The sequence below is a fragment of the Protopterus annectens genome, chromosome 4.part0, assembly GCF_019279795.1.
Source record: "Protopterus annectens isolate FY-2018-M chromosome 4.part0, PAN1.0, whole genome shotgun sequence".
Taxonomy (NCBI): Eukaryota; Metazoa; Chordata; order Ceratodontiformes; family Protopteridae; genus Protopterus; species Protopterus annectens.
Window position 1 is genome coordinate 195,349,862 of NC_056733.1, and position 27,569 is coordinate 195,377,430.

Below are 27,569 nucleotides of genomic sequence, written 5' to 3' on the forward strand. Positions count from 1 at the left end.
ACAAATTTCATCTCCCAATAACCCCCAGTTTTCTCCCCAAAAATATACTCCACCACTAATCATCACCAACGAAAAGGTTGCCACTGTGCAACTACTACATGAGTAAAAAGGACACCATGCACTCGTACCTCTGACCTCTCCTGTACCTGATGATGGGAAGAACACCTATGCAAAAAAAGGTCTTGCTTGACTGGGGCACTCCAGACGTGTTCTTGCCCTCTCCCCTTTCTAGTACAGCGGAGCATGCAGAAGCTAACAGTGGATGTATTCTTGGTGCAGTAGGGGTGATTCTGGTGTACTGTTCCTCAGATTCCATGTCTCCTAGCTAAAGTGAGAGTAAAAAAGCCCAAAGCTGGCCATTGTTGATGACTTTCCAAGATGGCTGCACATTGAGTAACAGCTTAATTTCAGCTATCCCACTGTGAAAACAGAAACTTGGGAGAGAGCGAGAGAGACAGTGACCTCATTTTTGGGGGTAAATTTCAGTAACTAGCTAGTAAGTGTACTTTCTGGATGCCAGCAAAAAAGAAATTCAGAGAACCTTAAAGAAACTCAACCACAAAAGGTGAGGAAGAAACACTGACTGGGGAGAATTCTGCAGTTGTTCAGACAAAAGCAGTGCAAGCTCCAGCTTTGGTGCAAAACATGGCATCCAGCAACCTAGAGGAAAAAAATTAAGTTAAATGTACTCCGAGATGATTAAAATAAATGAAATCCTGGTGGAGTATATCAACAAAAGGCTGGATAAAATGGAAGAAGCTTTAAATAGGTATTCAGATGAGGTGATAAAATAGCAAAAATCGGAGGCTGAAATGAAGAAAATACTGGCCGAATATGAAACTGGTCAAGAAGAGATGTTTCAAAACATAATAGAGTTAGAGGACAGATCATGCAGGGAAAACCTGAGATTTTCTGATGTACCAGAGAAACTGTAAGGAACAAGACTGTATTAATTTTATGAAAGCACAAATAAGCAACTGGACTGTCATTCCACAGCAGGAGAGTTTTTAATTGAAAGGGCCCATCATGTGTAATGCTCCAGACTTGGCCATGAGAAAGCAGCCTGGACCTTTTAATAGTAAAGATGCAATCCTTCCAGCAGGAGTTGATTCTGACAAAACTGTGGCAGAAGGGCAAAATACTAAGAGTGGGGGACAGTAGTGTGTTTGTGAAAAATGATCACTGTATTTACACCAGGTAGAACAGAAGTAAATTTATTACACTAATTAGGGAATGTTGAGAAGCAAGCATGAGATTCAAACTATTCTTTTCTGGATGGACAAAATAATTTTTTGATGCAAAACATGCTAAGGAGGAAAAACACAAGTTTATCCAACAAAAAGTGAACTGTGAATCAGAATTAGATTCTGCTTGTTCATCTATCTGGTAATAAAGACCAAAGAGAGACTGCCAGTGAAACATTTTCCAGAGAAAAAAAGCATAGAAGTTGTCTAGAAGAACTGAGAATATGTTGGAAAGAAAGCAAAGATTGGATTTGGGAAATGGAGATAAATGGGAATAAAACCAGCAACTCAGAAATTGACAAATTTGCGATTATAAAGCATTGATTATATTTCTGAAACATGGTAGAAAAATAAAACCTGGCAATATCATTTTGATTAATAAAAGTGTAATCGGGCATATGCCCTACTTCATGTCATTAATATTTGGAGGTACACTTAGGAGAGGGGAAGAGGAAGGAAAGAGTTAACTATAAATAAAACAAAAACTTTTGTTAGTAATATTTGTATAGTGCATGATATCTACGTGCTATAAAGTAAAGTTTTCTGTAATTTTCAAGTGTAGTGGGGCTACTAAAGTATACAGGTGCCCCCTTTTTTCTTCATTTCTCTTTCTGCTTGTTCAGTATTAAGAAATGTAGGCACTGCAATGTAGCAAAGTAAAAAAAAGTCTGTTTAAGAGAGTATGATACAAGAAAAAAAAATTTCTCATTTTTTGCATAGGGAAATGACTGGATTAAGTTTCTTGGCTATATTTAGTAACAGTGGCTAGGAGATAATGTTTTCTCATTCTGGGAAAGCAATAAAATAAGACAAAACCAGACAGCACTTACACACAGGTTGTACCATGCATCTTAGCATGGATAAACCTTCCTTTTAAGTTAACCCAAGTCTGTGAGTGTGGCTGTCAGTTTGGGACAGCTGTTCCTATTAGGAAGGTAAAACTTCAATATTTGAAGATGTACGTAGTTTTGTATGCTAATATAAAGTTAATAGGTTTTTGGGGTGTATTTATTTTTATTCTATTTTTTGAGGGCTTTTAGTAAAACAAAAAAGTTTTATAAGATGTGACCTAGGCTCAAATGGATTTGACACTGACCAGCTGTATAAAAGATCAAGCTGCCCAACATTATTGTCTGCATGTAACACATAAGATGGAAGTAGATACTTAACAAAAAAGCTGTTGCAAATAAAAGATGGGAATAATAACTTTTCAACTTAATTGCCCTCAGTACTATCTTTACTTGTTAATTGTTTGACAGATGTATACAAAAAGAGAGAGAGTAACTATACCGAAAAATGTGGAGTGCAAATAGCTGTGCTACAGGGGACAAATTTGGAAAGAACTGAACATGTGAACGTGATAAAAAAAGATTTTCAGCATGGTTGTTCAGTGGAACCCTGGGACAAAGGAAAAGAGGAGTGCTTATATTAATTGCAAGAGGAGCTCCAACAGTGGTAGAAGAGGATAAAGATAATGGTAGATATGTAGTACTAAGGGCTACTGGCAAGGGAGGAGGATTACACTGGCACATATTTGTATTCCACCTAAAACTGCTGTAATGGAGCTTATGAAAATTCTGGGATAAATCAAGTTTTTAACAGGGAGTATTACTTATAGGTGGTGACTGGAATTTGATTTGCATCAAGAAAGATGTGTGGGGTCCCAGAAGGGAAAATATAACAAAGCTGGGTAGATTTTTGAAGAAATGCATGAAAATATTTGGCACGGAAGATGTGAATGCAGTAGTAGGAGTTCAGAGTGAATTTATGTATTATTCCCCGGGATATAAAAACTGAGCTAGGTTAGACAGAACTTAGATTTACAGGCACATGTGCATTTAATTGAAAGTTTTGATATGCATCCAATAACTACTTCAGATCTTGTGCCAGTAATAACTAAAATAAAAACACAGGGTAATGAAATGCAAATGAGACACTGACACTTTTCCACCTGTCTGTTGAAAAGAGAGGAATTGAAGGAATGGGTCGTGGAAATTAGTTGGGAGTTATTAGAGAAGACTGAAGTATTTTCTGAAAATATAGTTAGAGAATGAAATAAAATTAAAGTGGAGTTTAAAAATAGAGTGGAAATAAAAGAGAGAGATAGTTAAGAAGTAACAAGAATTATCTAGATGGTCTGACAAATGTTGTAGAATGGGGGAATCTCACAGAGCAAGAGGAGGAGCACCTGCAAAATGCTAAACAGAAAATAAGGGAGTACCTTGATAATGTGCATGAGTCTAGAAAGACTGCTATTAAGCAACTGTTTTCTGATTGTAATGCCAGAGCACAAAAATGATTAGCACAACGACTCTGGCAACAGAAAGTAGAAAGGGTTGTTGCCAAGCTTAGGGAGCCTATAAGAAAGAAGATAAGAGATCCTGTAGAGGTACTGGAAATATTTTGAAAATTTTATGAAAGTATGTGTAAAGCAGAAAAATAGAGATCAAGAAAAGGTACAAATGGAAATGTTTATGGAAGAATTAAGGTAGATGAGGCTCAATTACTAAGTTAGGATAGGAGAAGATGAGATAAAAATGGTGACGTGTAACCAATCTACAGGAAAGTCCCCAGGAGTAGATGGTATTCCTGTGGAAGTTTGGAAGCTAGAAAGGGAAAAAAACTGTTGAAGATCTGGAAGGTTTTGTGTAACAGAGGAGGAGAAGCATCAGAATCCTAGAAGAATACAGTGGTGGTTGTAATACCTAAAGAGGGTAAAGACCCATCAGATTCAGCTTTATACAGGCCCATTTCAGTCCTGAAACATGATTATAAAATGCTTGTCTATAATTGCTAAAAGAATGGCAAAGGTGATGCCAAAATTGATAGACATGGATCAGTGTGATTCTCTGGAGGGAGACAAACATTTAACAACATTAACAAAACAGTGATGATCAAGAGGAAAACTGAATGTAAGAAAGCACCACTGCTGTTGGTGTGTTTTCATACAGAGTAAGCTGGGAATGTATGAAGAGGGGAATGGAAGCATTTGCATTCCCTGATAAATTATAAGGTTGAGTATGAGGATATATGACAGATTGGGGGGTAAAAATTAAAGTGGGTGGGTTCCTCTCTAATAATTTCCTTTTGAGCAGAGGAACCAGGCAGGGGTGTCCTCTTTCCCCTTTATTTGCTCTATATAGGTTCATAGGTAGGTACTAGGCTATTGACCCAAGGGCCTATGTAAGCCCAGCCAGCAAGGTTCCGTAGCTTACGCCACCCAAGAAAGTTATTTTCCTGTGCCACTGTCCAGCAGAGAGACAGAAGTGATCCCAGGGGTGTATTTCCTATTTCCCATCCACTCATCAAGATTTTTCTTGAGTGTTAATGAAGAACTTTGCTTGACATAGTTGAGTAGCTTGTTCCAGAGTATAGGAAGTCTCTGGGACAGGAATCTGTCCCTCCAGCTTGTCCAGTTTATTGTGGTTGCAAGGTTTAGGTCCCTAGAGCATGTAGCTTGGAGGGATTGGGATTTCTTTAGGTGTAGCATGTCCAGCAGCTCTGGGTTTGACAGAGCTTTATATGTTAGGCAGAGATCACCTCGGAGTAGGCGATATGCTACAGAGTAAAGCTGGAGTTTTTTGAGGTGGTCAGTGTAGGGCATTTGTTTGAGGCCAGTAATCCTCTTTGTGAGGTACTTCTGTGGCCTTTCCAGCTGCTTGCAGATGTCTTGTGAGGTACATTCCAAAAGGGGCATTGTACTCTATAATGGGTCTGAGTGATGAGTAGAGGGGAACAATTACCTCTTTTTTTTCCTGGATGAGAACCCTTTTATGATGAGGTGTGCCATGTAGAAGGACTTCTGACTACTGTGGCAATGTGACTATCAAAGGAGAGACTACTGTCCACCTGGGTCCCAAGGTCTCATCACGCATTCGGTGTTAAATAGATTGCTGCCTATGTGGTATTTCATGGGTGCAGCGTTTTTACCAAAGGGGATGACACTGCACTTTTTGGCATTGAGCTTGAGGCCGTGGTTCTGACACCAGGCATCTGTCTCAGTGAAGCCCTTCTGTAGGATGTCCACATCATTTGGGGACTTGACCATGGCTCCTAGTTTGTAGTCATCTGTGAACTTCGTTAGCCCGAGGCCTTCTGTATTAGCCTGTACTTCAGAGAAGTAGATACCAAACAGGAGAGGCCCCAGGACGGAACCCTGTGGTTCTCCACTTGTCACTGCTTTGAGGTCAGATTTGGAGTCTGCAACTTTTACAGTGTAGGTTCGGTCAGTGAGCCAGTTGGCAACCCATCTTGTGACGTAGGGATTTGTGCCTAGTTTAGTGAGTTTAGCTGCAATTCCAGAATGGGGGATGGTGTCGAAAGCCTTGGCGAGGTCAAGATAGACTGTGTGAACCACCTTACCCTCATCCACGGCTTTGGTGACTGCCTCAAAGAAGTCGATCAGGTTCAGGAGGCATGATCTGCCTTTCACAAACCTGAATTGGGTGGGATCCAGAGTTTGGAGGTTACCAATGTCTTTGTTTATGAGTTCCATGATGATACGTTCCATGCCCTTGCAGACCAGGCTCGTCAGGCTAATAGGTCGATAGTTCCCAGGATCAGTGGTGGCTCCCTCTTTGTGGAGTGGGATAACTGTTGCTGTGCACCATTTAGTGGGCACAAATGGGCACAAAGCCTGATGCGAGACTATTATTGAACATGGTGCTTAAGTGGGGAGAACCATTGACAGAAAATAAGAGACTCAGAAATTCTAGGATAATAATTGGTAAGGTAGTCGAGAAGAGCTGGTTCGGTTTCTGGATGATATTATTTTATACCTGATAAAACCAGAAAAGGACATTTCAGTGTAGTGAAACATTTTAAGGCAGTTTCAAATCTTTGAGATAAAAAATTAATCTAAAACAAAGGCAGTAGCTGTAAATTATGTACCCACGCACAAATTCGTTCAGCAATATCCATATTTATGGGGACATGATAAAATGAAATACTTAGGAGTATGGATTAAAAAGAATTCTGGTGTGGCAGCTATGGATATGTGGGAAGAGACTAAAAAGATCATACAAAACCTGAGAAATTAGAAGCTTGGTTATATGGATATCGTTAGGAAAATACAAGCAGCTAAAATGTTTTTGTCCCTATAGGTTTTATACACAGGTCAGGTATTTTTTGTTAACCAGAGGAAAAGTTGTGGATATCATTTAATAAAGAGCTGAAGGATTTTATCTGGGAGGGGAAGACTGCAAGAGTCAAGTGGGAGAAGCTGATTCTTCCAGTTGAACAAGGTGGTTTGGATTACCTGATTTGAAGGAGTATTTCAGAAATGCACAGTTAAGGCAGTTATACATAGCACAAGCAGAAGCCTATAATTCAAAGTGGAAATTGACGATGAAATGGGGGGGGCTCAAGAAAGGAGAGACTGGGATTTTGGATGCAGATCCTTAAGGAAAATTACCTTAACCATGCAGAATATTATATTCATAAAGTAGCCAAAAGTATTCTAAGAACTAAGCCAACACAGGAATGGAGAAAGGAGATTCTGCTGATAGGGATGAGTGCAGTTAAGGAATATAGACAATAGACAAGAGGGGGCTGGAATTCATTAGAGAAAACTGGTAAAAGAACCAAGCAAATTAGAGAGGGAAAGGTAATAGAATGGGAAGGGGCCAGGAATGTATTTGGACTGCACAACAGAGATTGCCTTCCCTGTCAAGGACTGATATCAGGGTATAGGCAAAGAGAAAGAAATAGGGGGATCCTAAGGAAAAGACCAGCACTGATTAGAATTTTTAGTAGAACAGACGCTGCTGTTAAAAAGGAATAATTAGTAGAGCATACAGAATATTGCATGATAACTATTAGAATCATCCAGAGGAGGTTAGAAAGGATTGGGAAGAGATTGGATAAGCAATTCACAAATAAACAATAGTGAGGATATATGTTTGGTTGATAAATATGCAACAAAGTCTAGAAGATTTAGGATCTTGGCTTGAAGTGTATCCATAGGTATTTTTATACCGAAAGTAGGCTCCAAAGATTTTTTTTCCACAGGTAGGCTTCAAATGTTGGAAGGGAGATGTGATGGGGAAGAAAGAGGTAACTGGGAACATATTTTCTGGGTGTGTAATTAGTTGGCAGACTAAAGATTCCCTGCAGACTGCACTGTCAGAGACACTGGGTAAGGAAATTGGTGTAACTAAGGAAATTATTTTTTTTGAGCTGTGATACAGAATTGGAATTGCCTAGACATAGTAATGCCTTGCTGAGTGTAATTATGGTGGCTGCCAAGAAAGCAATTTCTAAAAAATGGAAATCAAAGTCTAAACCAACTTCACTAGAAGTAGTGAATATAGTAACAGAGAGAAAACAACTGGAATTGGGAACTTTAGAAAAGTGTAGAAGAAAATTGCATAGGAAAAATGGGACTTGTTTAAGCAAAATGTGGAGGGAGGTACGAGGTTTAAAAGAAGGCAGGATTTGAATTAGCTATATAGTGTTTGACAATGACTGCATAAATTATAAGTGATGTATAACGTTTGCAGCTACAATTATGTTGATATGGTTTGTTATGTATAATGTTTGCAACTAAAATTGTCAACATGGTTATTTTTCATTTATATAAATGTTTGATTACCTGTGTCATGCTTGATAATTTAATAAATATGTTTCTTGTTTAAAATAAAAGCTGGCCATTGTTTCTGGCTCTTAGATAATTGGCAATTTCATAATCTACTCTGCTGCATCCTGTTGGTTGGGGCAATGAGTGACTTTGTCTCACAGCCTCATTCCTCCAGTGGAACCATTGATTCCAGTGACCCTTCTGATTAATGTTTCAGAAGTTGTTGAAAGCAGGCAGGAATTCTTCTACTTTGTTAGATGTATGCTATTGAATGGAAGAACATCTTTCTGAGTGGGGGAATACCCTTAGTCATTGCGTTTAACTGTTAAAGTAATAACTATGTGGGTTTATTCTTGCTGAGTAAGCCTGAGTACCAGAGATTTAATTCCATATTCCTGGACTGGCATACTCCCTGCACATGATGTCAGGACGTCTGGATATATGAGTTGTTTGCCAGCACTATCTTACAGCTCTTTTTTTCTATCAGAGCCTGAAGTGTCCACATTCATAGACTGTGTTGGTTGGCCCAAAGACTAGAGTACATCTTAAAGCTGAATATCCTATTGGGGCAACTCATTTTTCTTCATTGACTGGTCTATTAGATGAGTTCTAGGACAAGTATTTGTCTTGATTGTGGAAAGCAGATTCCATATCGGGACTTTTGTTCCCTTTATCTTTTTTGCTTAGGCCCAGGGCACAACATTCATAATTGTTCCCATTGTATTTATTTTTACAAGTACAATATCCATCATTAGAAAAAGAAAATGCATGTTGGGGATCTTCATACTCTGTTGCCTGACAGTTGTTCTGTTTTTGACCCCTCTCATAAGAACAGGAAGATCCATCCAAAGCTTGCAAGGGTGGCAGGTGACACAGTTTCACCATTGGCCAGTCCAACCAGGCTTGTAATCGTTGGACAGGAGATGACTTCATAGTCCCTTCTGACAACTGAGGGAGTGTCATAGACCTCTGTTGAGTATCCTGTGGAGTCTGACATGCTTCCTAGCTCCTCAGAGTCCACAGAAGCAGAAAGACAAGGATTGTCACTTGAGTCTGAGGTCTCTGTGCAGGCCCCAGCTTTTGATTTCCATCTATGTTTACAGATGGGGATGACATAATCCAAAAAACTTGTGAAGGGTTGTCACTTGACAGTGCACAGGCTACAGCAGCCCACCTGCAGCCTGGTCTCAGTACCTCCGCTACAGCCAGGACCAAGCCGAAGGCCAAACCAAAAAGGATTCTTCCTGGCATGCCTTAGCTTAGACAATTTCTTCAAGTCCCTTATTCCTATAAACAGCCTTTTAAGGAATCCTACTGCTGATTCTAAAATGGTGATTCAGGGTCTAAGGGAGCTAAATATGGCACTTCTAGAAATCCACTACCAAATAATGAGTAGAGGTCCTTTGATTTGGTAACAAAATGTCTATAGTTCCATACGGTGAAGTACCAGGAAACTCTGCTGGACCCAATAAAGGAAAAACTGGAAGAAAAAAAGGGCTCTCTCTAAAGAATTACTGAATACCTGCAACTCCCTCTCTTGAGAGTTGCAAAGCATTCTTTGCATTGTGGCTATGATCATATGATAAATAAGCGAAAAAATAGCAGTTACTTCCTAAAACAGAAATTTATTAAACATTAAAAATGGTAAAGCGCTTTTCATCTACTCAATAGCAGACTTCCTCAGACCACCGTTTGATACAGAGAATCCTTTAAATACTACTGTACACCAACAGTTACTGCCCCCAATCACAACTTCAAAAGGAAATGATGTAAGCACACTGTTAGTACAGAAAATTGTTAAACATGCATTATGCTAAAAGTATAATTGTTGACATATACATATAAAAATGAATGAATATAAAACCTATGCTTATTAAAAAGTGAAGTTAATTAATTATTAGTTCACCTACTCAAAGCTTTTAACCTTAAAAGACTGTTAATGGCACCTTGTTCATTAAGACCTGGTTTATAGTACAGTTGTAATAATAAATGCCATCTTAATTCAGCTTTTTCTAAAATTAAACTCCCGGGTCCACTCTTTGGTTGCTCATAAATCTGCTGAATGACACAAAATTCAAAATTATGATCAACACATGCCTGTGTATGTTTCACTAAAGCATTAGCTAAATTCCCCCTCCTTATGGCATACAAATGTTCATAAACTTTTTCTTTTAGCGTTCTTGTGGTTTTTCCTATATAATACGTAGAACATTTTTTACAGTTGGCTACGCATACCACCCCTTTTGATTTGCAATTCAATTTCTGATTAATATAATACTTTTTACCATTAATTTCAACCTGTTCACCTTGATACATATACTTACAAAAAGTACACATGCCACATTTTTTCATACCCTCACCTTTCTTTCCCGTAACATCGTTCACTGAGATTTTTGATATTCCTACCCTTCCTTGCAGTCATTTTAATACCATTCTGAAATGTATTGGTAATTGATTCCTTATCCAAAAGTCTCCAATTTTTAAAAATTATTGATTTAATTTCAAATAAATGCACATTAAATGCAGTTATAAAGGCATTAACATAATCAATTCTCATGTTTTGATTAGCCCTGTGCATTTCCACCAATAATCCATCTCTATTGAGAATAGGTACAAAATAACCATTTTCTTTTTTTTGTTTTACTTTGAGAAACATTTCATTCAGCAATTCCTCTGGGTAGCCCCTACTCAAAAACATGTTTATAAGAGTCTTACACTCCACGAAATTCATTATGTAAACTAACCATCCTTGCTGCACACACCAATTGGCCTTTTATAATCTCTCTTTTGTTAATAACAGGATGGGTGCTTGTATAATGAAGAAAGCTATTCAAATAGGTGGTTTTGTGTGAATTTTTGCTACAAACCTGTTGTTGACCTTGTCCTTTCTCAGATTCACATCCGAGTAATTGCTCTCCTGTCCATCAACATTGTACGTAAACCTCAAACATTGAGTTGTATTATTAATGTATTCCATAAAATCATCCACCTGCTGCTGCTCACCCCTCCATAAAATAAAAATATCAAAATATCGCAAATATAGGGCAATATACTGGTCATATACACTATTAAATATGTGCTTCTGTTCCCATTGGGCCATTACCAAGTTGGAAAAAATGGTCCCAGAGGGTGAGCCCATAGCAACTCCTACCTTTTGTAAATAATAATGATTGTTGAACATAATATAATTGTTGGTCAAAACCACTTCAAATAAATCAACATATAAGTTAATGTCCATTTGTGGTACTCCTTGTTCAAACAGAAACTCTTCTATCATATTTACGCCTTCCTGATGAGGAATTAGCAAAAAGATCTTTCACATCTATCGTTAAAAATAGAACATCCTCTGCATATTCAACTGCATTAATAAGGCTGAGAAAATGCCAAGAATCTCTACAGATTTGCTTTTGACTATCCAAGTAACCTTTCAATTTACAATCTAAAAATTTAGCACATGCATAAGTTATGGAGTTGCATCCGTCCACTATTGGTCTTAGTGGTGGATTGTTTATATCTTTATGTATCTTAGGTGAGCCAAAAATACAAGGAATGGTAGGTGCAGTAATGTGTCAATAATTATAGGTGTCAATGTCGATTCTATTTTCAAGAAAAACAAGTCATTATGAAATACTTCAATCTTCTTATGTGCTACATTAAGTGAATTTCTGCTAACTTCTTCATATGTGGCTGTGTTAAGTATCTGTGTTATTTTATCATTATAATCAAAAACATCCATTACTACCAGTCTCCCCCCCCCAAAATCCGGCTTCATGATTCTGATATTCTTTTGTATTAAAAATACAAGTAATTCCCTTTCATTAGAACTCAAATTGTCCCTCAGATGGACATGCTTATTGCTTAACAGATGTCTATTATCAGCTTCGCAAGCCTTCTCATACAGAATTAAAGCCAGATGTAATGGTGGATTAAAATTACTGGTGGTATGCAATTGCATATCAGAATGGTTGTGATTTTCAACAAACATAATTCTAAAATTGAGTTTCCTAAGAAATAGTTTAAAATCCATGAATACCGTAGCTAAACATGCTTCAGAGGCAGAAACAAAAAGTCAAACCTTTGCTTAAGAAACCGGCCATCTCCTGATCAAAAAATGTACAAGAAAAGTTATAAATTTTAAAATCATGTGCCTCATTAAAAATAACCATAGGTTTTTGTTGTCCAACTTCATCTGAGATACCATTAGTAATATCAATGTCAATAGAACTCAGTTGACCAGTGCATTCAGTTAATAATCGTTCCTCTGGTATCGTCCGCGTCCCCGTTGCCCCCCCCCCCTCTGATTCCTTCTGGAAGGGGTATAAAAATCCTGATTGGGACCATTACCATGATTGTTCCCATAATTATAGTTCCTATTCCTGATCCTTTCGGACCTCCTTAAAGGTGGAAATTGCTGTTCATAGTCATCATTACGCAAATCACTTTCATTTTGTTGCTCATTTTCTTCAAACACTGCTCCATTATTATTATTAAACTGCAAGTGTTTACCATTATTACTGTTATTATAAACACGTGGGGGTTTTGGATAGGCAAACTTTTGACTGTATTGATGTTTGTCTCTAGCCAACTTTTTATTTTTCTTTCTTTTTAATTCCACAATATTGTTCTCAATACTAGTGAAAATATGCTGATGCTTGTACTTGTACCTGTCATAGTCAGCTTCTGACAATAGTTGTTTGCAATGAGTTACACTCAACCAACAATTCAATGTCTTTAGTGTAATATTTAATGAGCAGTTCTAATATTCAAAGCCATGCCTATCAAACATGGCTATTAAATCATTGTGCAGGGCTGAGTTCTCAATTAGACCTGCAGGATAATGCCATACTCTAAGCCCTTTTGGAACCACCCCATTTGTAATACAGTCCATCAAATAAACATTTTCACATTGCAACTTTTTCATTTTATACAGTTTGCTGTCCATTTCTTCCAATTTACTTTTTGCATTATTCCCTCCAGCTACTTGTGTAGCTACTTATTGTCCCACGCTTCCATTTGCTAACCAGTCATTCAGTATAGGAGGTTTCCAATTAATACTGCTAGAACTAGATATGTTACCAGCATTAAGGTTATGTAATTGCTGTGCGCCACCCCTATAGTGCCTTTTTTTAGGCAAGGTTCAAAGGACAAAACCACCACCGTAACAGATAAAAGCACGCAAAATCTGAAGTTACTCAATACTAGAAGTCTAAACCTCAAAATGCACTCTCTCGAGGCACTCCTAAAAATAGAGAACATCGATATCTGTGCAGTAACTGAGACCTGGTTCAAGACTCCAGAGAGCACCCCTGCAATACCAGGCTACAACTCTTACCACACTTTTTGGCCACCAAACCAAGACTGAAACACTAAAGCTGGAGGAGTGTCCATATTCACCAAGGATATTCACACCTCCAGTGCCCAACACAATGCATCTGAAATTCTCCAGGTGCAACTAACACTAGATAAGACTGCAATCCAAATTGTAGCTTGCTGCAGATGCCCATTAAGATGCACTCTTCAGCCATCTTCATCTGCCTTTCTGTGCAGCCTTCTTTTTACTCTCAACCCCTCATGAAGCAGTTCCTTATGGGTACTGTCCATATCAGACCTCTCAGAAGTACTCCCTTTCCTCCTTGGAATCTCAGTTTTGTGCTGGAGAAGCCCACACTACCACCATTTGAGCCAGCAGCTAAAGCTGACATTGGATTTCTGTCTTCGGAAATGGCCTTTTCAGTGGGCATCACCTCTGCTAGATGGATTTCAGAACTGCATGCCCTCATGCACTGAATCCTTCCTTATTTTTCACAGGACAGAGTTACCCTCAGGAACTAATCCCTCTTTCATAACAAAAGTGGTTTCAGAGCTTCCTCTGTATCAGTCCAGTCATCTTCCTGCCTTCTTCCCTCACCCTCAGAATCAGCAGGAACACACCTTATATTCACTTGATGTTCATAGACAACTCTGATATTTGGACAAGACCATGCAAGTTAGAAAGTCCAACCGAGTTTTTGTAGCCTTTGCCATCACAAAACTAGGAAATCCTATTGGCGAACATACTATTTCTGAATGAATTTCCAGCTGTATTGCCTTCTTTTTCCATTATCATGGAAAACAAATTCCACAACACATCATATATCATTCTGGGTTTACTTCAGTACAGCGAACTTTTACTTATCTGACACTCACTTGCCCTAGACAAAAGCACTGACAACTACAAACGACCAACGTCTGGAACACCGACTTTGCATGCGAGGTACATAATTGCTTGGCCATCCCGAACAAAAACAATTAACGAAATTAAACTAAACCCACAGATGTGGGGGGCTTTGCCCCACACACGCCCTCTAACTAAATATACTAACTCCAAGATTGCACTACGACGAGGGGTAAGGGGCAAAGTTCAACAGGATGGCCAAGCGGTTACTTACCTCGCGTGCAAAGTCAGTGTTCCGGATGTCCGTCTTCTGAAGTTGTCTGTGCTTTCATGTGGGAAAATGCAGTGTTGGGTAAGTAAAAGTTTGGTCTACTGAAGTAGACCCATCATTCTACCATGGCAGCAGCTACTAATAGTGCATTTTTTAGGGGGTTCTAACTAGGAATATTTTGGGAGCTTGCCATGTGGTCCTTTGTACACACTTTTACCAAACATTAGATTCTTCCTGTTTTCTCCAAAACCAAGGATGGGTTTGCTTATGCAGTCTTGCAGAACATTTAAGCTGCTGCTTAATTATTTCTCTTCCAGCCTCCCCCTTTCTATTTGAAAATCCTCCCATACAATCATTACTGCAACAATGAAACACAAAGAACACAACAAAGTTGTCTACTCGACCATAAATGCAGATGTGCGGATGTCTTCACTGTTGCAGTACATTTAACCTCTTTCCTTTCTCTGTCTCTTTCGTTAAGGTTGGAGTGGGCACTGTTTTGCTATCCTTTCCTCTGACCCTCTCTCTGTTCTCCATTAGCTTTTTGGGGTCCCTTCCTATGCTGACTGGGAACTTTTTGAGTGTCTTGTGCTCCAGGTCTGGAGCTTCACCTTGGGAGGGCTCTGGACTCAGGCAGATGACTCATATATACCCAGTTGTCCTGACATCAGGTGCAGAGCACCCACCAGCCTAGGAGGAAGGAATTAAATCTTTGATACTTGGGCAAACCATAGGCTACCTCAGAAAGAATATTCTCATATAGATGTTACTGCAACAGGGAAGACATGTGAATATATACATTTATAGTAAGTAAACACAGTTGTACTTCCCCTGTTTCATTCCCAGCCACCTTAAACACCTGTATGACCTGGATCTTATTCATATAAAGGTGCTTATGTTCATTATGTTGGCGCACCATAACCTAGGGCATTTTGTAACTGTGGTCTAGCATAGGCATGTTGAGCAGCTTCTTGAGGAGTTTCTGCATCTTTGCCCTACACTAAATTCCTCTTCTCCTTGGAATTTGAACTTCATGACTGATGAGCTTTGCCCATCCTCCATTCAGATTGAGTTGTTTAATGACTTTGAAGTTTGTATCTTGGAAATACATTTTGTAGTGATCGTCCTATATTCACCTGAAGGATCTTGGAATTAAAGACCCCTTATTTGGTGGAAACAGTATATTTATTTTATTTATTTATTTAACATTTGCTTACTGGGAATGTCTGACTTGGAACAAAGCCAATTTTCATTGGAGGCGCAAGGAAAAACACTCCAGATGCATGTTTTTGTGATGTGGGAGGAAACCCACACCAACGCAGTGAGGACATGCAGACTCCACACAGAAGGCACCCCAGCCGAGAATCAGTTCATAAGAATCAGATTTCCCTTTGTACTAACTCCTATGTCCTGTCTAATAGGTTTTTCATTTGTCCCTTAATCAGTCCCTTTGTTTCCTTATAGTCTTTCTAAAGGTTAAATCTAGGGGAGGTAGCATTCTTCATGCATCTAGGTTGTGCTAGCAACTCGTGTTTTGCTTTTAAATGGTTAAAGGAGTTCAGGAAGATAGACCAGTTTTTATCTCCTTTGTTGCAAGTGGAGAGGGACTAGCTGTGGTAAGCAAACCTTGCTCAGTTAGATTACTATGTACATCATCTTTTGTCATCTAGTAACTAACTGTACTTTGCTAATGCAGCTGTCAAAGCTGTCACACTAGAGAAATATCTGCTTCCATTGCCTGTTTCAGCTATACCTATTGTTGGCATTGGTGCCATGGTTATTTGGCTGACTTTTGCTTTTAAATAGTTAAAGGAGTTCAGGAAGATAGACCAGTTTTTATCTCCTTTGTTGCAAGTAGAGAGGGACTAGCTGTGGTAAGCAAACCTTGCTCAGTTAGATTACTATGTACATCATCTTTTGTCATCTAGTAACTAACTGTACTTTGCTAATGCAGCTGTCAAAGCTGTCACACTAGAGAAATATCTGCTTCCATTGCCTGTTTCAGCTATACCTATTGTTGGCATTGGTGCCATGGTTATTTGGCTGACTTTTCGCACGCTCACTGGGTACTGCTTATTTGATTGTGATTCCAGGAGTCAGACTTCATCTAGCACTTTGGTGCCTCGTGACATAACTCTTCAGTCTGACCCTATCTTTCTGTTTTCCTTCTAAGGTTCCTGCTAGCCTGTTGCACTTATTTTGGTAATGTTTTGGATTGCTGTCCACAATAATCACTAAGGAAAAGACAGATACTCGCCACATCAGTTGATCTCTGAAGGAGCTCTTTGCAGTGGATATTCATACTGTTCCTCGCCTCCTTTGATTTAAGTGATCTGTACATTCACTCCATAGATGCATTTGCTAATAATTTGGACAAGTTGGTAAAATGTATTCCAGTTTTTTTCAAAGTGCACATATTCTCTCTGTTTTCCATACATGCAGATTTAGTGTATAGGGATCAAATTGAGGAGTGCAGGGACTAGGCTTGTTCTTTTGGCTGGTATGGGAGTGGGAGAGAAGTGAAGCAGGAGCACCAGTTAAGTTTTTTGAGGTTCAGTTAGCTTACACATGCCCATTTGACTTTGAGCCCTGTGGAGTGTGGCAGTGAGGCAAGTAGAGAAAGCCAAGTGAGACAACTGGGATGGAGGATGAATGTCAAACAAAGAAATTATTACTTCTCAGATAACTGTTCAGCTGACCACGTGTTTGGAAATGAAGCAGCAATGAGCTGCAGCTGGAATTGTACAGTTAGAATATTGCACAAGCAGAAATTCATAGGTAAATATCCCAGCGTTTTGTAATGAAACATCTATAAGCTACTTCTGTTTTCCCAGGCTGTGATAATATGGCTAGATCACAAGAATTTGCTGCATAAGCTCCCTAGTCCATGGCACTAACTGTACAAATGAAAGCAAGTCCATAAGGTTGGATGCTGAGAAGAAAGTGAGCAAAATGTATATACGGTGTAAACAAGTCTTTTATATACATTGTGTTTGCAACAGTTACACCTTGTAAAGAGGAAGCTTGGCTGCAGTCTAAACATTTGTAATCATAAACACTGCTGTCTTTCACTGAGGTACTTCATGTAAAATTTTGGAGTTTCACTGTGTATATGAGTGGTACAAACCTGGATGCACTTGCTAAGTTTGGGGTAGCAGGTAAGAGACCATGAGCTTCAGCCAGTGCAGGATGAAGGTAGTTTGTCTTATGTTGATTCTGAGTTTGGAGTAATGGGCAGAGGTATACCATGATCCACAGCAGGTTTTCGTAGTAGACCTTTAATGATGAGAGTATAGGTCGTAGGTGTTGAGGGCTGGTGACGGAGGATTCCACTTGAGTGATTTCTCATCCTGTTGTGCTTTGCTTGTCAGGAATACTTGGAGATGCAGAGACAGTTGGCAATTCAGCGTTTGCAAGAGCAGGAAAAGGAACGGCAGCTGCGGCTTGAGCAACAAAAGCAGACCATTCAGATGAGAGCACAGATGCCAGCATTTTCACTTCCTTATGCTCAGGTATGTGGAGCTTGTCAGTTGTGTAATACCACAGATACTGTGATCCTCACTTTCATGTGCCTTGTGTTACTACATTTGTTTGACTCTGTTAATCTGTAAGTGTACTGATGCTAAGGACCCTTTTCAGCCATAGCCCGTGTGCAGGACAGTTGTACAGGCACATAGACTAGCAGTATATCTAAACAAAAATGATGCCCTGAATTTGCATATGTTTCAAGTTTTACAGGCATTAAGGCAATGCATATTTGTGTAAGATCAAAGGTAATTTACAAAAGAGAATGGCAGAATAGTGAACAATTCATGAAGTACATAAGTTAAAAAACACAAAAAGAAAAATCTAGCAAAGCTAGACTTCTAACTGCGTGATACCTTAAACCTCTTGCATCAGAGGCCTCATGGGATATATGCAAATCACCCCTTAAGGATATCAGGTGTTTCAGCTAAATGGCAATTCTGAATGTCCATGACTTTTTCTTTTACTTTCATTTTTAAGTCTATTTATGGACAATTTCAGGCCATTAAAGCCAAACCCCTCTAGCTGTGGACATGCATGTTTCTGCCTTCTTACAACATCATCAGCACAGCATAAGAGGAATATCAGCTGGGTATGACAACCCTGGGTTTCCAAAGGTCAAACATTCCTCTTAGGCTGTGCTGATGATGTCATAAGAAGGCATAAACATGCCAATTAACCATTATGGTATCAGTTCCATTTCTAAGTTTCTTTCGACTGATCAGTAGTTTTTTTCTTTAAAACATAGTGTCATCCAAAACTATTCTTAATTCTTGCAGAAGATTATTTCAGGAAGCTGGAGTCATCTTCAAGAATGTACCCCCCCAAAGATAAATTAAAGGAAGGTTGTTTCCCCCAGCTGTTCAAACAAAAGGCTTAGGACTAAGTTTTCACGCTAAGATTTATGAAAAGAAGACCCATAGGGACTCATCCTTGTTACATCTAAGTACTTCCTGCCAGGCTTGCATTAAACCTCGTTTTTGTCTGTTTTCCCACTGTCTAATTTCTTACCATGACTGGTGGGAGGGAGCAAAGGCTGCTTCTTTTTTTTGTACCTAGATGCCCTTGTTTACTAGCCATTCTGTTTGCTTTGTCTAGGTATGTCTTTTCAAGTATAACTATAGATGAGAGTGATCGGTCATTTACACATACATGTATGTTGTGCTTCAGCTATTAGATGAGGGGATTTTCCTACCTTTGTTTAGTTCCTACCAGCAAAGGACAGGTACCCTTTGTTCTTCTGCCTTGGTGGCTCACTATTTTATATGCAGAGTTTACCTCTCAACCTCTTAGCATAAGAAATCTGGACATAGTCAAGAATAATGAAAGGCAAAGGCCCAACATCAGGGACATATTTTAATTATTACTGTTATGAACTTAGAGAGTGGATAGATTAACTTGTTTTATCTTAGCACTCATTTTCTGAAAAATGTGAAGTCTGAAATGCTAATGTCTGTTATTATTCAGTGACTTCAGTCCTCAAAATGTTGTCAGAATGCCACAGCTTTTATGAGGGAAGACCAAATATATGACACAAAAATCTGGACAGTTGAGAGGTATTTGCAGAAGTACTGCATTTACAGTGAATATGGGTTTATTTATCTATTTTGCATTTGTTGACCAGGATAGTCAGATTGGATACATGTCCATTTTCAGCAGAGGCTCGGGGAGAAAAGCTCCAAGGTAATAATTCACATTGAACATTTAGGAAATGCTAGTTTCAAGCAGATTGCAGTCATAAGCAATACCAGCATTTATCACATATAGTACTAACTTATTATAAAACACTTTACAAAACATAACATTATTTTCAAAGTTAAACATACATAACATTACATTCAGGTTTAAGACACACTGAGTAGCAGTTATACAATTAACCCTTCCTGAAATGGAGTGGTAGAAAAAGTTAGAAGTAGTTGAAGGTAAGGCACCTAAGAAATAGAGAGGTCACTAGTCACTGTTAGTGCAAGGACATAACCAATGAGATTTGAAACATTTCTTGAGTTTGTTTTTGAATTGAGTTAGTGAGGGTTCTAGGGTCAAGTCAGCTGGGAGTCTGTTCCATATTTTTCCAACAGAGTTGGCAAACAGAGTCCCCAGCTGAGTAATTGGATTTGTATATTTGAACTAGGAGTCTAGTGGATGATCGCATTGGCCGGGTGCTGGTGTAGGAGTTGATAATATTTTTTAGTGCAGGTGTATTTTCCGGTTGGTAAAGGACTTTATGTGCCACTATTAGCTGGTTGAACTGCAGTAGGCTTGGCAGTTCAAGCCATCCTAGGCGATTTAGGTTGTGACAGTGGTGTGTCCAGTAGGCTGTGCCAGTAGCAAATCTGGCAATGTGGTTAAAGCAGGATGATAGTTTATTAAGATCTGTTTTAAGTTGGAGAATAGAGGTGAGGTGTAGAGAAGAGTTGATAGCAGATGGGAACAGGCAATTGCAGTTCTAGCAAGTGGGGTAAGGAAAGGTTTGATTCTGTAAAGAGAGCCAAGTTTTTATTAATGGTTTTGATGGTTTGATTGAAATGCGCATCAAACTTCAGGTTATCAACTATGACACCCAGTAGTTTAGTTTGGGCTTTTGGTGAGATGATAGCGCCATCGTTAACAGTTATGTTGAAGGATGGCAGGGGGGTCTTGCATGTGGGGGAGAAGAGGAGCAACTTAGTTTTGTTGGGGTTTAGGATTAGATGTTGATTGGAGAGCCATTTTTCCACTTTATTGAAGGTAATTTGGGTTAATGTGAATAAAGTAGTTGGTGAGGTGTCAGAACAAGTCAAGGTGGAGTCCTCCGCATATTGAATGCAGGTAGCATCTGGGATGACTGAATGAAGGTCATCGATAAAGATGGAGAAAAGAAAGGGCACTAGTATTGAGCCCTGGGGGACTCCTAATGTGATGGGTAGGCGAGATGATAGCTTGTTCTGCCATAGGACTGCCTGTTGCCTGCCCTGCAGGTAGGATTGAAACCACTGGAGTGCATGGTTGTTTAAGGAGAAGGCCTTCAAGGTATTTATAAGCATTTTGTGGTCAACCATGTCAAAAGCCTTGGATAGATCTAGAAAGAGTGCTGAGGATAGTTTGTTATTGCGGTTGTGGTTAATGATGATCGAGAAAGAGAGGCGGGCAGAAGTAGTACTGTGTTGTGGCTTAAAGCCATGCGGAAAGTTGGACAACAGCTTGTTCTGTGTGAGGTAGTGCATGAGCTGTATGTGTACATACTTCTCCATAATTTTAGCTAGAGGTGACAGAATAGCTATGGGTCTAAAGTTTGACAGTTCAGTGGAACTGCCTCCTTTATGGAGAGGTATGACATGGGAGATTTTCCATATAGTGGGTACAGTAGCTTCAGATATAGCTCTGTTGATCAAGATTGAGATGGGGTTATGCTATGGTGTCAGCAGCCCAGGTCAGCAGCCAGGGTGGTGGGTCTTAGTTTCTTAAGTAGGGCACGAATAAGTTGAGAAGGAACAGGTCGGAAGGTAAAGTGTGTTTGGGTACTGGGTATGGCTACATTAGAATTAGAGCCATTGGGAAGAGAGTTGGCTGGCTAGAGACTTAATAGTCTCTGTGAAGAAGCTGTTGAAGTTATTAGCAATGTCTACTGGGGATTTTTGTTGGGAAGCTGAGGGGGGTGGGGTGGGGTGGTGGTTTGGCCTGGGTGGAGTAGTTAGTTTATTCCTGCCCAGAACTTTTGAGGTTTTTTTTGGTGTTTCTTGCAGGAGATGGTAGTAGTGGTTCTTTTTGTCTAAGGTTATGGATTTTTTGGTATCATTCCTTAGCTGTCTGAATCTTAGTTGATCAAGTGGGGCTTTTGTTTTTGGTAGGTGGCCCATGCTTTGTTTCTGAATGAAATTTTGGTTTTGGTATCTTTAGAAAGCCATGGTGCAATATTAACTTTGGTTCTAATAGAGCGGCTGGGAGCATGAGAGTTACGAATAGCAAGGAATTTGGTGTTAAAGTATGCTACTGCTTCATCTAGGGGGAGACTTTTTAGTACTGACCAGTCACATGCCTTAAGTTCACTTTGAAACTTGGTTTGGAATAAAAAAAAAAACTAAGCACTGAAAGTATGGCTTATTACCCATCAAGTTGGAATTTTTCTTGGTCTTCCATATGCTGCTGTAACTGCATCTTTTTCTAGTATCTTCAGTGGCTTGTTTCTGTTTGCTTCGTTTATGCCTACCCTTTTCTTGCACAGCACTGGGACTGGCTGACATGGGAAGCATTTTCACCTCATACATATGTGCACACAGATAAAGTGGAAGAAAAGACTTTGCCAAGTATCTGTTCCAGCCTCCTGTAATTCCTTCAATGCAGATTTTACCACAGCTACTGATTAGGTTCATAGGTTCATACTAGGCTATCTGCCCTGGGGCAATTATAAGCCTAGCCTGATTTTGTATGGCTTACGCCACCCCTTGATTTGAGTATACTGTGCCCTTTTTAAGGTTTAGTTTACTGTGCCTCTGTCTAATAGTGACACTGGAGTAATCCCTGGGACAAACCTACGATCCCCCATCCACCTATCGAGATTCTTCTTGAAGAGATTTAGTGAGGTGCTCTGCCTCGCATGAACTGGAATTCTATTCCAGAGCAAAGGGAGCCTCTGGGTTATGAACCTGTCCCTCCAGCAAGTTCTATTTATTTCTGTGCTGAGGTTCAAGTCCCTCGAGCATGTGGCTCTAAGGGATTTAGATTTACGGAGGTGGAGCATGTCCATTAATTCTGGATTTGACATAGCTTTGTATGTCAGGCATAGATCGCCTCGAAGTAGGCGGTATGCAACTGAGTAGAGCTGGAGTTTTCTTAACCGAGCAGCATATAGCATCTGTTTGAGACCCTTGATCCTCTTGGTGAGATACTTTTGGGGTCTTTCTAATTGCTGCAGGTGTCAGGTAAGGTACATCCCAAAAGGGGCATTGTATTCTATGATGGGCCTGATGAGGGATGAATAAAGGGGCATGATTACCTCTCTTGATCTAGATGTGAAACCCTTCGTGATGAGGTGGGCTATGTAGAAGGTCTTTCTAACCACTTTGGCAATGTGGTTTTCAAAGGAGAGATTGCTATCAACTTGGGTCTCCAGGTCCCTAATAACTTTCTCTGTACTTAATGGGTTTCCGCCTTTGTGGTAATTTGTGGGCACATTGTTTTTGCCAAAGGGTATGACTATACATTTTTTGGCATTTAGCTTTAAACCATGGCGCTGGCACCAGTTATCTGTCTCTGTGAGACCTTTTTGAAGGATGTTTGTGTCAGCTGGAGAGTCGATTATGGCGCCCAGTTTGCAGTCGTCTGCAAACTTGGTGAGCCATAGTCCTCCCACGTTTGCCTCTACCTCGGAAAAGTATATACCGAACAAGAGTGGTTCCAGGACAGAACCCTGTGGGACGCCACTTGTGACCGGTGTCGAGTCTGACATGGCACCAGCAACTCTCACTCTGTGGGTTCTGTCTTTGAGCCAGTTTGCGACCCATCTTGTGACATAGGGGTTTATATTTAAGCTGGATAGCTTATCTGTGATGCCCGAGTGGGGTATTGCGTCAAATGCCTTTGCAAGGTCCAGATAGGCTGTGTGGACTACCTTCCCTTCATCTATGGCTTTGGTGACTGTTTCGAAGAAGTCAACCAGGTTCAAAAGGCAGGATCTGCCCTTGACAAAGCCGAACTGGGTAGGATCTAGTGTCTGTAGGTCCCCAATGTCTTTGTTTATGAGCTCCATGATGATCCTCTCCATAGCCTTGCAGACTAAGCTAGTCAGGCTTATGGGGCGATAGTTTCCAGGGTCCGTAGAGGCTCCACCTTTGTGGAGTGGGACCACTGTTGCTGTTCGCCATTCTGTGGGCACATATCCTGTAGTGAGGCTGAGATTGTATAGCTGTTTTATTTGAGGGATTAGTTCCTCTTGGAGTTCATGTAGGATGCAACCTGGGACGCCATCTGGTCCCATGGAAGCAGTGTTTTTTGCTTTGGAGAGGGCAGCCTTCACCTGAGCATCAGAGATGTTTGGGAGGCAGCCCTCTGCCGGGATAGAGGCTTGCTCTTTTGGGGGGGAGGGGGTGGAGAAGTTTGCACTGAACCTGTCTGTGGGTTCAGTGTATTTTTTGTCGTTTAGAATCAACTCAGAACAAGTCTGGGAGTTGCATCCCAGGTTCTTAACATAACTGAAAAAAGCCTTATGATTGTCTTTGGTGTCCTGTGCAATTTTTCTCTCGAAGCTGGCCTTGGCCTTGGAGGATTTTATGAGGGATCGTAATTTTTTGCTAGTACTGATCAGAGATGCCTTCCCTATTAGGGATTTTGCTCTATCATGTAGTAGCTTCCTCCTTCTGTTGTACAGTTTATTTATGGCAGGGGTCCACCAGACTGGACGCCTGCCTTTGGATGATTGGGTCTTGGTTTTGTTTGGGATAGCATGATCCATGCATTCCTGGAGATGTCCGTAGAATGCATTTATATAGGATTCTGCAGTTTGGGCCATAGTTTCCACTGGCCCTGGGGCCTTGAAGGATTCCACTTCGGTTTTGAGAAGTTAGAAGTTCGCTTTTGAGAAGTTTTTCACTGTGGTTTTCTGGGCTGGGGGTGGGGTCGGGATGTGGACATCCAGTGAAATTAATTTATGGTCTGATCTTACCAATGAGGGATATACTTCTGGTGTGGAGCATAGAGTCCTCATGTTGGTAATGATCAGGTCTGGTATGTTGTCCCCTCTTGTGGGAGTGGTGACTAGTTGTTCCATAGCATTTGAGTGTATAATTTCCAGGAACCTAGCTTGAGTAGTGCTCCCAGTCAGTTTTGTACACCTTATGTTTGTTTCTTTGGCATTCCTGTCACACAGTATCCCTGACACTGTGTTAGGTGGGTGAAGCCCCTCTGATTCTAGCCTTAATCTTTTCTTCAGACTTCCCTCTCCCCAACCACCTCTCCCAGCTACTTGAAACTATTAACTTCTTCCAGTATTTTCCCTTCTCTCTCAATTTTCAGCTTCTTTCCCCCATTTGCTACCATGACAACTGTTTTGTCTGTACTCCATTTCATTACCAGATAACACCTAAACTGTCAAGAGTCCGTGTAACTACAGCGTCTGCATAAACTGTTATATATTCTGTATTTTATGAAATAAGCAGTGTTTTATAATAAATCATTTGCACTTCAAGGAATTGGAACATTATTGTAGTGAAGAATAAGCTAAGTACCCCGTTGGGGAACCTTTTTCTTGCTCTAAACTGATGTCAGTAAAAGTTAACAATTGTATTTCTTGTGGAAAACAAATATCTCATAAAGATTTTCATTCGTACTGCATTCCTTGCCTAGGCCCAGACCACGACGTACCTCGCTGTCAGTTTTGTGCCTTATTCAAACCTCATACTATTCGTCGTCTGTTCATTTTCGCATCTAAATATTTTGGAACTCTGTTCAATTATCCAGAAATGGCTTTGGTAAGCCACCTGACTACTGACATTTCGAAAAAACTCAGATAAAGACAGAGACTGAACGCATAGTTCCAAAGCTGCCGACGACGCTTCTCCTAAGCTAGTCGCCAGTTCGCCGGTACTCAATGAGGTGCTTTTGCAGCCCCTGATACCAGCTACTTCAGATTCGCAGGCCTCTACTGAGACCCATTCGGAGTCCGGTATGCCGCGAAATGCTTCTTCGACTGTGGAACCTGCGGATGTCTCTACCTTAGGTGGGTCCGGAGCTGCTGTGCAGGCACTGGCTTCTGAGGGTGTATTCAGGCCTACTGACTTGCATATTAAACTGACGCCATCTTCTTCTTCAAGGCCTAAAACCGATGCCTAGACCGCATGGTCAGGCCCCTACGCCTAAAAAACAAATAAGAATGGCTGACGACCTTATTACTCTAATCAGGGGAAGTCACCCTTCTCCCTCTAAGAGACCTAGAACTGATTTTCCTTCTGAATTCTTCTGATCAGGAGTCTGAAATTTCTGATGTTCTTCATCTCACATTGCTGCAGTCCTTACACTTGGGTAGTCCGCTGTCCTCGGTCGGCCCGAATATCAAAGTATAAGGCTGACGTCGGTCAAGGCGCATTTGACTGACATCAGGACGTCAGGGTACAAATGCGCATGACCGACGTCATATCCCCAGTCTTTTTTGCCGCATGGTCCGATGCAGAAGCAGCATTGCAAGTGCCGGTTGGCGTTCTGAGATTTTTCGATTTCGAAGTTTCAGACCGAGTTCAAAGTTGGCTAAGTACCCCGTTGGGGAATATTTTAGTTTTTTCTTGCCTCAGTCATTTACCGGATGTCAGAAAAAGTCAATAATTGCATTTCTTGTGGGAAACAGATACCGCATAGAGATTATCATACTTTGTGTATTCCTTGCTTAGGGCCTGAGCACGACGTTGTTGGCTGTCGCTCTTGTGCTAGATTCAATAAACGCACTATAAAGAGAAGGTTGGATTGTGCCAGGTTAGTCTTTGGGAAGCGGTGCAATTATAAAATGCCGTCGGATGCTCCGACGCCCGCTTCTTCGAAGAAGCGCAAGGACAAAGCAGTTAAACCTAGGCTAGAAGAACCGCCTGGACCGGACGCCGGTTCTTTAGAGGTGTCGGTGGAGCCGGTGGCTCCACCGGAGGTTTCTTTGTGTTTCCAGGGTGAGACTTTATTATTGCAAGATGTGGCCTCTCAGGAGGCAGGTCAGGCTGAGGGGGCTTCTCAGGTTACTATACTCCCTTCCCTTCCTAGGGTGGCTAGGCCCTCTCCTTCTGTTTCAAAGGCTTCTCCCAGGGGCAGGCCAGGTTCAGTTTCAGTTGGTGTCACCCCTAGTTCTTCTGGAACTGTGCCCAAGAAGCATATGCTTAAAATGGCAGAAGATTTGATTACTTTGATTAGGGGTTCTATGCCCCCTCCTGATAAGAGACCTAGGGTGGAGCCTGAGCTAGGGAGTTTTGAGCAGGCTTCAGATGTTTCAGAGTCTTCGGCTGAAGACTTGCAGGAGTACTCTCCTTATTCTGATTCTGATGTGGATGATTCTACTCCTTCTGCTTCTCCTCCTGAGGATTTTTCTTTTTCTGAAACTCTTCATTCCATGAGGGAGCATTTTAAGTGGGAAGGCCAGGACTTCTCTGATTCCAGGAAAAGGCTTAGGGAATTTTTGTTTTTACCCCAGCATAGGCCTTTGGCTATACCTCCTGTTTTGGATGTAGTGGAAGATGTTTTACAGAGGCTTCTCTTAATCCTGATTCTTTGCCTCCTGCTCCTGTTAAACCGGATAGGTATTACAGGGTGCCTGAAGCTCATAAGTTTCTTTTTAAGAGTCCTAGGGCAGACCCAGAAACTGTTAGCCAGGGGCCTAAAGGTGTTAAGGCTTCTGTTGTAAAGAATCCGGTTCCTGCAGACAAAGAAGCCAGGGCCTTGGATAGATGGGGAAAGAAAGTTTATACTTCTTCCACACTTGCTATGAGGGCTTTGAATTGCCAGTTTCACATGTTGAAATACCAAAACTATCTCCTTTCACAATTGAAGGCTAAGGTTGATGCTCTGGCAGAAGGTATTGATTGTAAAGAGTTGCAAGATTTAGTACATGTTTCTGAACAGGTGGGTAAGCATTCTTTGCAATGTGGTTTTGATGCTGTACAGGCCTCGTCTAGGGTGGCTGCCACTGGGTCAGTTCTTCACAGGCACGCCTGGCTGAGGGATCAGAATTTGTCTGACCATGTTAAAACAAGGATTTTAGATGCAGGGCTCTTTCAGGCCTAGAACAGGGAGTTCTCCTGCACAGTCTTCGGGTGAGGGCAGGGGTCAGTCCTTTCGTAAACAAACCCAATGACC

At 40.6% G+C, this 27,569-nt stretch overlaps 1 protein-coding gene across 1 annotated transcript in view; it reads left to right on the plus strand.

The window, feature by feature from the left end:
• Positions 1-27,569, plus strand: part of HGS (hepatocyte growth factor-regulated tyrosine kinase substrate) — a 2,162,662-nt gene that overhangs the window by 1,840,180 nt on the left and 294,913 nt on the right. Inside the window, exon 16 of the mRNA XM_044069724.1 lies at positions 17,618-17,758. Within this exon, the coding sequence (XP_043925659.1) occupies positions 17,618-17,758 (141 nt within the window). The remainder of the gene's footprint in view (positions 1-17,617; positions 17,759-27,569) is intronic.